This window comes from Salvelinus sp. IW2-2015, linkage group LG20 (genome assembly GCF_002910315.2).
Source record: "Salvelinus sp. IW2-2015 linkage group LG20, ASM291031v2, whole genome shotgun sequence".
Lineage (NCBI taxonomy): Eukaryota > Metazoa > Chordata > Actinopteri > Salmoniformes > Salmonidae > Salvelinus > Salvelinus sp. IW2-2015.
In genome coordinates, this window is record NC_036860.1 from 8,004,810 (window position 1) to 8,019,646 (window position 14,837).

The 14,837-nt window shown below is 43.2% G+C and overlaps 1 protein-coding gene across 1 annotated transcript in view; it reads left to right on the forward strand.

The window, feature by feature from the left end:
* Window positions 1–12,102, forward strand: part of kcnj19a (potassium inwardly rectifying channel subfamily J member 19a) — a 28,590-nt gene extending 16,488 nt beyond the window's left edge. The window contains exons 2-3 of the mRNA XM_024013382.2: window positions 3,479–3,695; window positions 10,931–12,102. Of these exons, the coding sequence (XP_023869150.1) occupies window positions 3,479–3,695; window positions 10,931–11,577 (864 nt within the window). The 3' untranslated portion in view covers window positions 11,578–12,102. The remainder of the gene's footprint in view (window positions 1–3,478; window positions 3,696–10,930) is intronic.
* Window positions 12,103–14,837: the final 2,735 nt, after the last annotated feature.

Sequence of the window (14,837 nt, forward strand, 5' to 3'; positions counted from 1 at the left end):
CATTTGCACATGCTGTATATAGATTCTTCTACTGTATTATTGATTGTATGTTTGTTTATTCCCTGTGTAACTCTGTGTTGTTGTATGTGTCGAACTGCTTTGCTTTATCTTGGCCAGGTCGCAGTTGCAAATGAAAACTTGTTCTCTACTAGCCTACCTGGTTAAATAAAGGTGAAATAAAAAAAATATTCTGGCCATGAAACTCCATGTGAAAATGACATACTACGGACAATGCTAATATGCAACTCACCTGAGTAAAGCATTAGATTGGGGGGGTCCTGTAGATTCCAAGGAATTATTACATGGGCCACTAATATTTAATCTAGGACAGCATGTCCTAACCAAGCATATTCCGTTGCATCTAACTATGTTATATATAAACAGCATACTAAACAGTGTACTCACTGCAAACAAACAGGACATGTAGTGAAAATTTGTTGGGATCTGGGGAGGGATCCTCTCATGCATTTCAACCAAGGTATAGGATGGGTCATCTAGCATCGAAGTGTTGGAACCTTGAAATTGGGAATCCCCCTTTCTTTATGCGTCTTTAACTAGACACAGAGCAAATGTTTCAGACTTGAATAGCACTTGTCTTCCATTTAAGAATGATGGAGGCCACTGTGTTCTTGGGGAATTCTAAAAACCAGTTTTTGCTTTGTCATTGTGTGGTATTGTTGGGAGATTCATGAGGAAAAACGTTATTTAATGCATTTTAAAATAAGGCTGTAACATAACAAAATGGGGAAAAGGTCAAGGGGTCTGAATACTTTCTGAATGCACTGTGCATTTAATGGCCTTTCATTTCCTTTTATATCCATCTGATTCATTCTTGATACACTTTGAGGATACCATTGACCAGACCAACCAATCTGACAACATGCAAAGCCAAACAGTGACTAGTAACTCTTGACTGTATTAATGCTTCATCAAATGTTGAGAACTGATTGGGGCTCCCAAGTGGCACAGTGCTAGAGGCGTCACTTCAGATCCTGGTTCAATTCCAGGCTGTATCACAACCGGCTGTGATTGGGAGTCCCATAGGCTGGCGCACAATTGGTCCAGGGTCGTCCGGGTTAGGGTTTTGCCGGGGTAGGCTGTCATTGTAAATAAGAATTTGTTCTTAACTGACTTGCCTAGTTAAATAAAGGTTAAATACAAAAATAATAACTGATGTAATCTTTCTGCCATTAACAAAAAATGATGTTTGATTGAGCTTAGTTGAAGGAATTTGTACTTAGGGACATTGACATTGTCAATGCTCCCATGTAAGACACTCCCGAGATCATGGGCCCACGGACTAGAAGTGAGGTATATATAATATACTGTACATACACGTCAAATATTACTGCCCACTACAGGTTCTATGGTTTGGTCTGGAAGTACTGGAAATGCTCTTGAGTTTCATATAGCAGGGGTTGGAGGCAGGATAAGAGGATCTTAAAACAGCAACAGCAGTGTGTGGAGTGGAGGAGTGGGACTTGTGTGTGTGCGGTAGAAAAGAGTTAGAGGTGAGGTGTGTGTAGGRGGTGAGGCTGACACATCATCCCAATTATCAGGAAGGCTGAGATAAGAAACAGAGATGAGAAAACTGCAGTAACAAATCGTTCCCTCCGTTTTGGAGACTTACTGTACAGAGAGAAAAAGAAAGGAGAAAAAAAGGAAAAACATGAAAGAAAATTAAGATTGAAGAACACAATGTGAATAACAACACTCCAAAACAGTGGGAATAGAAACAATTCTGCGACTCTCCACACTCAGTTGTCCTTCAATTTGTAACACAAAACCTCCATTTCTGACAAAAAAGCATGTCTTAAATGGCCAATCAGCCATTGCTACATCAATTTTTGGACATAAATTAATTATATATTCCCCTTGATTCTTGAAGAATATAACTTATGAGCTTAGTTTAACTGCCGTACCCCATCAGAACCTAAATTATAAGCTTGTTTTACTCCAATGTTTGCCAACCAAATAAATGTAAACTAACACTGTATAGCCTCAAAAATGGGTTAAAACTATAATTGTAATATCATGGATGGCCAGTCCCTGCATCAATTGCTCTGTCTATGAATTTGAGAGTGAATCCAGCCCAATCCCTCCATTTTTACAGAAACAGTGGTGGGGAGCCGGCTTTGTTATTGTTTCTGCTGATTGGCCCATTCACGTTCATTAACCCTCTAATTTGCCTTACGGAAAATCCCAGCAGGTGCATTGTGCACAGACTTACAGAGAGATACAGAGAGGGGAGCGGAGGGAGACACAGATAGAGAACTATTAGAGAGGGCTTCAGAACGAGTGAGAGAGAACGAAAGAGACAGAGAGAGTTAAAGAGAAGAGCCCAGTTCAGCTTAGCTCAGACAGCTGAGAGCCCAGCTGGGCAATGAAATGCTTCCGCACCAGTTAGCAAGCCGTAGGCTGGGTCCGTCTAAACAGGGTTTTCTCACCACCTCCTCATCTAATCCTCGACAGGCCCACTGCAAATGAATATGAAGGGCTAGGCTTGCTACCGACCCGGGTTCTATCTCAGGCTGTTTCACAACCAGCCGTGACTGGGAGTCCCATAGGGCGGCGCACAACTGGCCAAGCATCATCCGGGTTAGGTGAGGGTTTGGCCGGGGGGCTTTACTTGACTCATCGTGCTCTAGCGACTCCTTGTGGCGGGCTGGGCGCCTGCAGGCTGAGTTTGGTTGTCAGTTGAACGGTGTTTCCTCTGACACATTGGTGCAGCTGGCCTGCGGGTTAAGTGGGCGGGTGTTAAGAAGCGGAGTATGGCGGGTCATGTTTCGGAGGACGCATGACTCGACCTTTGCCTCTCTCGACCTTCAGCCTTGAATATTCAGAGGAAGGAATGCCTTCTGGCGCTCCCACGTGGTATGGGGCAGGAGAGAGAGACAGAGTGTGTGCATTTATGTGTCTCACCTTGGAGAGCGGTGAAACTAGCAGAGTTTAGTGGCTGTTTCCTTGCACAGATGTGTAGTGCTTCCCTGGGTTGTAGATAAGGTGAGGGGGATGGGATGGTGTGCTGGGCGATAAGAGATAATAGGTACATTGTGCTGAAGGCCATGGCACCTGAAACATGAATGTTCTATCATACTGTATATATCGATATATGGACCCCCATGTCCTGAAATGTTCCTATATTACTTTTGCCTGCCTACTTTGTTTTGGTTTATGTGCTGTCTCCTCACCCACCTCCGGAAGGGAAGAAAATAGGAAATTAACAACAAGACAAACAGCATGTGGTGGTGTAGAGAAGATTGATAGGCTCCAGGCTACTCTGCTCCAGTCACACTGTTATCTACAATCATCTTGGTGGCACTGCAGAGTGACTCCAACAGAAGCCATGGTAGAGTGGAAAAATGCAAGTCTACAGTTTAAAGTAAAAAAATATATATCTTTCTCTCTCTCTCTCTCCCTCCCCCCTATTTCTCCTTTCTCTCCTCCCCCTCCCTCTCTCCCCCTCCCTCTCTCCCAGTCTCGTCAGACCCCGGAGGGAGAGTTCCTTCCCCTGGACCAGTGTGAGCTGGATGTGGGTTTTGGGACGGGTGCGGACCAGCTCTTCCTAGTYTCACCTCTCACCATCTGCCARGAGATCAATCCTAAGAGCCCTTTCTTTGACCTGTCCCAGCGKTCCCTCATGAACGAGCAGTTTGAGATTGTTGTCATCCTGGAGGGCATTGTMGAGACCACAGGTGAAGGACCACTACCCTCTCTCCTCCTGTTAACCCTTTACTCTCTTCTTCCTACCCTTCTCTCCTCATTTTTAATTGATTATTCTTTCACTACCCTTTCTCCTCCTTTTAACCCTTTACTCTCTTCTTCCTAAAGAGGCTGCTCCTTTTCAAAGGCCCAATGCAGCCATTTTATTTCTGGGTAACAATTAAGTACCTTATTGTAATAGATTTCCATTCAAATTGGCCCCCCCAAAAACTGTGCAAAAAACTGTTTCACAAGCAAGTTTCACGATGGAAAGCCAAAACTCCCGGCCATTCAAACCTGCTGATTAGAAGGTCCTGTGTAGATTGTATTTGAACCGTCCTGCTGTGTTCCGGTCGAATTGGACCGATTTACAAGTTTTCTCTCTGAAAAATGTAGCTAATTTAATCTGATTGTCATAAGGTTCCATGACTTTGTCCACATAGGGCATCTGAACACACTAAATACATTTGGATGATTTCCATAAAATGTTATTTAACTTATGTGGTGTTCCTGGTCAAAAATGACCGGTCATTAGAAATGAATGGGTGAGACTACAATTAGTGTATAATATTGAGTTCAGGCACATGCCCATTTATCAGATGGACACACTTCCTCTCCCAGACCCCCACATGCGTGTGGGTTTGAGCACACACACGCACACCTCACCCCCTTTCTTGGCTTCCATGGCAACCCCCACGGGAACCTTTCCCCAATAGAATCTTTCCCCCACAGGAACCACACCTGTTGGCCTTCTCACAAACAATCGCAACATTGTTTCAATAATATATAGAACTTTTCTCGCAGCTCTGGTATATAAAGCTTTTTTGAGGCCTTGCTCACAATTCGTTCTGGCAGCACAATGACCAAACGATATACTCTATGTGAGGCTCTTGATCATGTCTTTGATCATGACACTGGTGAGGAGGAGAGAGTCTTTGTTAAACTTTGACACAACGTAGTCTGTGATAAATTACACAAATATATTTAACCTGAGTATTTGTTATAGTCAAAATAATTCATAAATTACGCTTTTTTTAAACTCAAAAACGAGTTGTATGAGCTCAGGTCAATGAGGCCTACAGGCCAATAAATAGCAAATAGAAGTTCAAAACTTGTAATGTTCACAAGAACTTAAGTTGATAAAAAGATCTAACACAACATTAGGTGATAATATATGTATTATTATGGATTTATAATGGCAGTCATTTTGGACCCGGGAACACAGAATTAATTAACATGAAACGAACACAACAGGAGGGTTAACCAGCAACTATCAGGAAATAACACTGATTAAAAAATTGTCACGTATTTACAGTGGTAGTTTCATCAGCTGTTGTACAATATGATATAAAACACAGGAATAAAACTGAATTTTGACCACACTAGGCCTTTAATTAGTCTTTTTCTTCTCCACTCCAACAGTTATCTCTTTCCATTCGGTGGGCTGCTCTTTCCCTATCTCCACCCTTTAGCTTGCAATTCTGTTATTCCTCTCTCTCTCTCCTCCATTATCTGAACTCGAATTCAACTGTATTCTTATATGCTTATCAGTCTTACTTCTTAATTTCAACCTGTCACATATCCCCATGCAATATTTCCATCCAGATTGTGGAGATAGAGTCAGACTAACACATCTCTCTGAATCTCCAAAGCCCTGTAAGAATGTAACAGATCTTAGTAAGCGTTCAGTGGTAAACAGAGCGAGCAGGGGAGAGGTGGACGTTGGGTATTGAGGACAGCACCAGGGAATGGCTTCCTGATTGAATTATGAAGGACATTTTATGGGATGGTTTTTATCCCTACCCCATGTATAATAGATAGGGTCATAGATGCGAATGTCACTTAGATAAATAAGCTGGGGGTTCAGCTGAAGTTTTACWATATTTCTCACTGGGCAGAATGCAGGGTTAATTCTGGGATAATTCTGAAACAGTAAGAGACGTTGAACACAACAGCTGTACTGATCTACAGGCAGGCTGCAGGTGTGCTAGGTCGCCTACGGCAACAAAAGTGTTTTTCTGTCTTCGACATCGAACAATACGATTCCTCATCCTAATTGTCATACCTAAATAACAAAGTCTTTGTCTTCTCTGGCGTCATTTATTTATTTCTCTGCTGCCTTCTCTTTTTCCTTTCATCTCTCCTCTGTTCTTCTCCCCTCCTCTCTTCTCATTGTCCTGGGCAGAAGAATGAATAGGCTTAGAGGAGGAGGGAGGGATGAGCAGGCAGGCAGGCAGGGAGCACGGTCTGTGCTCTGTTGATAATGTCATTAAGGCAGGCTGCAGCCAACCGTTTGAGCCCCTTGTCTGTCTGGTCTGTCTGTCTGTCTGTCTGTCTGTCTGTCTGTCTGTCTGTCTGTCTGTCTGTCTGTCTGTCTGTCTGTCTGTCTGTCTGTCTGTCTGTCTGTCTGTCAGCAGGACTGTGGTTCTCTGAGCTGAGGAGCAAAGCAGGGGGCAGATGAGTGGGGGTCTGCTCTGAATGAATGAGTTGGCCTTGGAGTCATCCGTGTGGTTCCGTGCACGGTATACATCCCTTACTCCCCAGAGAAATAAATCCATATCATCCACTGAGAGACAGACAGAGCATTGTCCTGCCATTTGAGAAACCTTCTGTCAACAACTGACAGCCTTTGCATCTTTCTGGTGTTTGATTGGATGGTTGTGAGGTCTCTCTACTACCACTATGATTGTGCATCAGCTCCTGTTCCAATAGAGATGTATGTTATGTAGGCCTAGTTGTCACAGCTTTCTGACAGGTTTGTGTGTGTGTTAGATGAAGAGAGCCAGTAGTAGGATTACAAAGAGGCTAGGAGAAGAAGAGGTATTGTATTATGGAAATGCACCACTTGAGTAGTGTCAGTGGAGGCTTTACATAAAGCTCTCTCCGGGGACACGTCTTGTCACGCCCTGACCTTAGAGAGCCTTTTTATTTCTCTATTTGGTGAGGTCAGGGTGTGATTTGGGTGGGCATTCTATGTTTTCTGTTTCTTTGTTTTTGGCCGAGTGTTGGTCCCAATCAGAGGCAGCTGTCTATCGTTGTCTCTGATTGGGGATCATACTTAGGCAGCCCTTTTTCCCACACTTAGGTTGTGGGATCTGTACGCCTACCACGCTGCACCTTGGTCCGGTTATTCTACCACCAGCTGTTTGCTCACTTGCTCAGCCGCTTTGATTTTCATTCAAGACCCACAAAACAGTCAGTGTAACCCAGGACACTTGGATGATGATGGGGCGAACTGGCAGGAACGCTTGGCCCTGAAGGCACATCATTTCCTGTTGTACCGCCATCAATGGGCAAATTAGAGCTAATTATCACCAAATTCTATATACAGGAATATAAAATAACTTTAATTAATTTCAGCTTTGGGTTGAGGATAGTCAAGGGTTTGGGTATAACCTTAGGCTTAGGTTGTGATAACCCCTTGGTAGTGATATTACTGTCAGTCAAATGTCAGGGAAAGGATCAGTTTCTCTTTCTGCAGTCAGCCAGCTCTGTTTAATAGTGTAATACAGGGCTAATAAGTGCTTATTGATAAGTGAGGGCCCTCGATACAGATATAATTGTCAAGGACATCATTTTACAAGAGCTGAGGTCAAATAACAACCTGGCCTGTCAAATCAAATAAAAAAATAGAATACAATTGTATTTGTCACTTGGTTCGTAGATAACAGGTGTAGACTAACAGTGAAATGCTTACTTATGGGCCCTTCCCAACAATGTAGAGTTAAAGATAAGATCAAAATAATACACAGTGGATAATGGGGAAAAAAAGAGTAGAAATAACATGGCAATATATAGGGAGTAGGAAATAACATGGCTATATACAGGGAGTAGGAAATAACATGGCTATATACAGGGAGTACCAGTATCGAGTCGATGTGCAAGGGTACAAGGTAATTGCGGTAGCTATGTCCTGTACACATACAGTGCCTTGGGAAAGTATTCAGACCACTTGACTTTTTCCACATTTTGCTCGGTTAGAGCCTTATTCTAAATGACAAAACAAAAAACAAGTTTTTAGAAATGTTTTCTAATTTATTAATATCACATTTACATTCAGACACTTTACTCAGCACTTTGTTGAAGCAAGCTTGGCACACCTGAATTTGGGGAGTTTCTCCCATTTCTTTCTTTCATCACATTCCCAGTGGGTCAGAAGTTTACATACACTCAATTAGTATTTGGTAGCATTGCCTTTAAATTGTTTAACTTGGGTCAAACGTTTCGGGTAGCCTTCCACAAGCTTCCCACAATAAGTTGGGTGAATTTTGGCCCATTCCTCCTGACAGAGCTGGTGTAACTGAGTCAGGTTTGTAGGCCTCCTTGCTCGCACACGCTTTTTCAGTTCTGCACACACATTTTCTATAGGATTGAGGTCAGGGCTTTGTGATGGTCACTCCAATACCTTGACTTTGTTGTCCTTAAGCCATTTTTCCACAACTTTGGAAGTATGCATGGGGTCATTGTCCATTTGGAAGACCCATTTGCGACCAAGCTTTAACTTCCATTCTGATGTCTTGAGATGTTACTTCAATATATCCACATAATTTTCCTCCCTCATGATGCCATCTATTTTGTGAAGTGCACCAGTTCCTCCTGCAGCAAAGCACCCCCACAACATGATGCTGCCACCCCCATGCTTCACAGTTGGGATGGTGTTCTTTGGCTTGCAGGCCTCCCCCTTTTTCCTCCAAACATAACGATTGTCATTATTGCCAAACAGTTCTATTTTTGTTTCATCAGACCAGAGGACATTTCTCCAAAAAGTACGATCTTTGTCCCCATGTGCAGTTGCAAATCTTAGTCTGGCTTTTTTATGGAGGTTTTGCAGCAGTGGCATATTGCTTGCCGAGTGGCCTTTCAGGTTATGTTGATATAGGACTCGTTTTACTGTGTATAGAGATACTTTTGTACCTGTTTTCTCCAGCATCTTCACAAGGTCCTTTGCTGTTGTTCTGGGATTGATTTGCACTTTTCGCACCAAAGTACGTACATCTCTAGGAGAGAGAACGCGTCTCCTTCCTGAGCGGTATGACAGCTGCGTGGTCCCATGGTGTTTATACTTGCGTACTATTGTTTGTACAGATGAACGTGGTACCTTCAGGTGTTTGGAAATTGCTCCCAAGAATGAACCAGACTTGTGGAGGTCTACAATTTTTTTGCTGAGGTCTTGGCTGATTTCTTTTGATTTTCCCATGATGTCAAGCAAAGAGGCACTGAGTTTGAAGGTAGGCCTTGAAATACATAGGCTAATTGACATCATTTGAGTCAATCAGAAGCTTCTAAAGGCATGACATCATTTTTCTGGAATTTTCCAAGCTGTCTAAAGGCACAGTCAACTTAGTGTATATAAACTTCTGACCGACTGGAATTGCGATACAGTGAAATAATCTGTCTGTATACAATTGTTGGAAAATTACTTGTGTCATGCACACAGTAGATGTCCTAACCGACTTGCCACAACTATAGTTTGTTTACAAGAAATTTGTGGAGTGGTTGAAAAATCAGTTTTAATGACTCCAACCTTAATGTATTTAAACTTTCGACTTCAACTGTAGGTGTTCCTTTTGTCCAAGTGGGAAAGGGCAGTGTGGAGTTTAATAGAGATTGCGTCATCTGTGGATCTGTTGGGACAGTATGTGAATTGGAGTGGGTTCAGGGTGTCTGGGATGATGATTTTGACGTGAGCCCTGACCAGCCTTTCAAAGCATTTCATGGCTACAGATGTGAGTGCTACTGGGCGATAGTCATTTCTAAAGTTTACCTGGGTGTTCTTGGGCACAGGGACTATGGTTATCTACTTGAAACATGTTGGTATTCCAGACTGAGTCAGGGAGAGGTTGAAAATGTCAGTGAAGACACTTGCCAGCTGGTCAGTGCATGCTCAGAGTATGCCTCCTGATAATCCATCTGGCCCTGTGAATGTTACCCTCTTTTAAGGTCTTTCTCACATCGGCTAAGGAGAATTTGATCACACAATCCTCCAGAACAGCTGGTTCTCTCACGCATGGTTCAGTGTTGCTTGCCTCGAAGCGAGCATAGAAGACATTTAGCTCGTCTGGTAGATTCGTGTCACTGGGCAGCTCGTGGCTGTATGTAATGTAATGTAACCAACCACTGGTATAGGGACCTTTTCATATAGGACTATAGGACATCATGCAAACAGAAATACCAGACTAACCTTTCCTCGGCTACAGGTGCTACATGTTTTCTTTTTATTGCTGCATGGATGCTGCAATTTCTGCTCCAATGTTACTGCTCTTTACTTAGGATTATCATGTTTTGTTTATGGTAGACTAGATTCAACTAATTTATTTGAATAAGGCTATTAGTACCATTGATAGGAGTGATGTTAGGCGAGGACCCAAGGCTCCTGCAGCATCAAGGTACGGATCTGGTAAAGGTGATGTTAGGAGATTCCTTATTAGCCTGAGCAGAAATAAACAACAGGTAATTATCATTAAATGCATTACAACACTGATCAAAGAGATGAGTCACCTAGTGATTGCCATGGATACAAAAGAACAGCTGTAAAATCTGGTAGGATGAGGTTTCATTGAGACAGAGCTAGATATAAAAATAGAAAAGAAAAGTATCTAGCTATGACTCTCAGCCTAGAAAGACTTGCAGCCAATATGTCCTTTAGTCAGCTGTTTCCATCAAGCTTATTTGAGCCAATGGCCCCACACTCTGCAGAGGCAGAGGGAGGTAAACAGTGAGTGAAATATCTCTGCTGTTTTGTCTCAGGGACAGCCTCAGCCAAACCTATTAGTGGAAATGGTTCGATGAGTAACAGTGCCGTGGCCATTTCTACACGCCGTCAGAGGAACGGCAAACGTCTTCCGGCTAGATTTACGGACACATCAGTATTTAAATCTCCCCTTTATGGCTCGAGTGAGGGAGGTCTGTGCCAAAGCAGGTCTGTGTCAGGAAAATTGCTCTTTTCTCATGCTGTCAGACAACAATTCAAAGACTGAATTGTTTAAACACATGATGAGAGTGGAAGAGAAAGAACAAGGGGGATGGAAGCAGAGGATTAGATAAGCAGGGGGGTTGTTTGCTGTTTAATTTTCTCCTTTCTTTGACGTCTTATTGTTTGATGGTAACTGAACTCCACAGTATTTAAAAAAATGACAGTTATTACAGGTCAATTTAACACGTGTTTGTGCTGCCTAGTCAATGCTTAGAGGCTGAGTTTTACTTTAAAAATTCTCTCTCTCTCTCTTAGGTATGACGTGTCAGGCGCGGACGTCGTACACGGAGGACGAGGTGTTGTGGGGCCACCGCTTCCTGCCCGTCATGTCTCTGGAGGAGGGATTCTTCAGGGTGGACTACTCCCAGTTCCACAGCACTTTCGAGGTCAACACCCCACCKTACAGRGTCAAGGAMCACGARGAGAAGTCCTCCCTGCCTTCGCCCCTCRCCACCCCCACGCTGGGCGAGAGCCACGGMSKCGCCCGACGTGCCCGYGTCTTCTCTGTYGACTGCATRAACACTACGGACCGGGAGGAGCGGGCGGGGCAGTCCAGGCTGCCCAGTAAGCTTCAGAGGATGAGCTCGTCTGGGAAGGAGGACCTACAGAGGAAGGTTCTGATGCTGGGCTCCCAGCACTCTGAGAAGGCCTGCAGTACTGGAGACCTGCCTCTCAAGTTGCAGCGTCTCAGCTCCTCCCCCGGCCCAGAGGCTGCAGATCGGCTGCAGCTCAAGGCCTTGAAACTGGGCTTTGAACCCATGACCCAGTCCACTGGAGACCTGCAGCTGCCCCCCACTCCAGTCCCCGTCCCCGCACGCATCCACACCCCTCTGCCCTCAGGAGGGGGCCGACCAGAGGACAACCTGCCGGCCAAATTACGCAGGATGAATGCTGACCGCTGAGGTCATCYTGACCAGACTTTGCATGCATCCCAAATGGAACCCTATTCCCTATTTAGTGCACTACTTTAGAACAGGGCCCATAGGGGGCTCTGGTCAAAAGTAATGCACTATGTAGGGGATAGGGTGTTATTTGGGACACATCCCCAGAGTCTAACTTCTCTTTGACCACACATCAAACTATGGAGAGAGGGAAAATGGAATGTGACGGAATATACTGAAAGACAATGATATGGAAGGGAAAAAAACTATGATGGACGGTGTGTCACTATTTCTGTTTTTTCAAACACAATCTTTACTGGAATTACTGTGATTTTTGGGTGTTTTATAGCAACAGTGTTCGTACTGGTCACACACACACACACACACACACACACACACACACACACACACACACACACACACACACACACACACACACACACACACACACTAAAGAATTGTGCATGTATACAATCAATCCATCTGAATGCATTACATACCCCCCTCTCTTAGTTTTAAACAAATAAAATATATTTAAGATGATAATATGTGGTGTACCTGCAACTTCCTTTGTCTATATTCTAGTTTCCATCAAAGGGAACATCTACTCAGCTATGAATACAGTTAAAATGCAATCACACTATTTTGTTATTATTCATAATTGGGGCAGTATGTTATAGTGATCTGTTACTCATTCGTTTACATAATACCTTTGTTTTTAGATTCAACAGGCTGTTGACGGCCTAATCTTAGCTGCTGGCGAGAAACACCTTCCATAACAGTTCCATTACTCCTTTGAACAGTGAGTGGATAATGGACTTTGCTGATACCAGAGAGAAAACAGAGTCTTCGTCCCAAATGGCACCCTATTTCCTAGATAGTGGAGTGCACTACTTTCTTACCAGGGCCCATAAGGAATAGGGTCTCATTTGAGACGCCGACAGAGGCTTGTCCTTGGTGGTGATTGGCTGGTGTTTGGGAGTGGAGGATGGGGAGGATAGGGAGTGAAACAGTGGAGGAAGTGTCCACCCCCTTCAGACGGGCAGAGACAAGCAGCATGGCTAAACAGACATACAGACACACACAAACACACACACTCTTTCAATTTACTTGAAGCCTATTGTAGCTGAAGTGAATTATGATTATTATATAGAATAGGACATACATTAGTCACAAGACTTTTCTCTCACAATGACGTCTCCATGATAAAGTCCAACGGCAGACTTTTTAAGGACAGAAGCTTTGAAATGGACACAACCTTTTACTCATCCGAACAAATGGAGAGGAAAACGTGGAGAGGGAGAGAGCAATGAGAGAGCAATTTATCTTGGCCAGGTCACAATTGTAAATGAGAACTTGTTCTCAACTTGCCTACCTGGTTACATAAAAACAAAATGGAGGACTGAGAGAAAAGAAAGAGTGGAGAGGGTCACCTGAGCTCAGGGACAGAGAGCAGAGTAGGCTTTGGGATGATTAGTCCATGGTTTCATCCCAAATGGCCCATAGGGCTCTGTTTAAAAATATTGCACTATAAAGTGGAATGGGGTGCTATTTGGCACGCAGCCAATACAGGTCTCAGTGGGATTTAGTACTCCTATGAGTAGAGGGCTCAGACCAACGGATGTATGATAGTTAGACCCACCCACCCACCAAGCTCTAATTTCTCCACCAATGCCACAAAGGGAGGAGAATCGATCTGGGGAATTGGATTTTCCCTACTTAAGGCGCACGCCTGAACCGACCTGCGTGGAGCGATCTCTAGCCTCTGGTAATGAATTCCTCACTGCATTCGCCCACTCAGAGTTTAGGATAGAGCCTAACCTGATCCAAACGCTACAACCTTTTCATTTAGCAGCATAAAGAGTCCGTAAGTGTGTGTGTGTGTGTGTGTGTGTGTATTAAACACTACACTCCGTCCACTGGCTAAGCAGAGGATAAGTCACCCAATCACACTACAACAATGAATATAAATAGCCTCATTACAGTAAGAGGAAAGGGACGAGTGACCGGGACTGAGCTCAATCTACACCTCTTCAGAAGATGATTACAATACACTCTAATATCATGGTCACAGACCGTATGCTCTTAAACAAAGATGTCATACTGTGTGAACGAATAGATGCACCACACAAGAGCGTATTACTCTCATATACAGATGTAGTCTCTTCATTTGTTGCAGGAGAACTTTCCTGCAATGAAGAAAACATTTAACTTGTAGTGTATTTGAGATTTAAAAAGGTTTCTGAAATAATTCTCACTTTGAAGTTTCGGACTTAATTTTCCATTATGAAAAAATTATCAACCCCTACAAAAATGTTGATAAATTATAATCCACATAATACTGTGATTCACATTTCCTGTTGATGCAGGATTATTATCCTGCTGTAGCAAACTGGCTCAAATTAAGATCCTTCATACGTACATCACTTAGTCAATGTCACTATTAGAGACTGATGTAAACGCTCTGACTGAAGATACATGGTTGGCATGACAATGAGTGACATGGAGTTGGCAGTGACAGCGTGAGCAGACTGGAAATCAGGCTAGAAGATACTCTGGACCTATGGACATCACTCATTCTTATCAGTTCTCAAAAGACCGATTTAAAGGTCTGTCGGGAACTCGCTACATGCTAAAAATAAGGATATTGAAGACCTTTCCTGTGCCCAATCATTTCCTGCTCCATATTTTGATGTCTTATTCAGGAGTGTCAGAGGTTATTTAGGTAAAGATCTGTCTCAGAGATAACATCTCCACTGGGGAAAAATACCAGGAGCATGAATAATTGGTTTGCGTACCAAATGGCACCGTATTCCCTATTTAGTACACTACCTTTGACCAGGGCCCATAGGGAATAGGGTGCCATTTGGGACGCTCATTTTTGGCATGGTGAAGTACAGCACAGTGAGATTAAAGAACAGTCTCCCTTTAGATCAGGGGTGTCAAACTCAAATACCCAGTGGGCCAAAATGTAAAACCTGAACAAAGTCGCGGGCCAACATTGAACAAATGAACCTTTTAATATGGACCCAAACAAGTTTTGCTTTAACATTGAATATGGAACAAGCATCGCTTATTACCATACAATATATAATTTAATAGTGGAGACATGCAAAATCGAATTTCAAATGAAAAAACACATCAATGGCATTCATTTATTAAATAAATAAAATTTAAATAAAAATCGTATGCCTCTTTTCTATTTGCAGCCTTCTGATTTAAATACCAAAATAAACTTTTTCCAGATGCGTCGCAGCTCTCATCCACAGCGAGGGAGAACG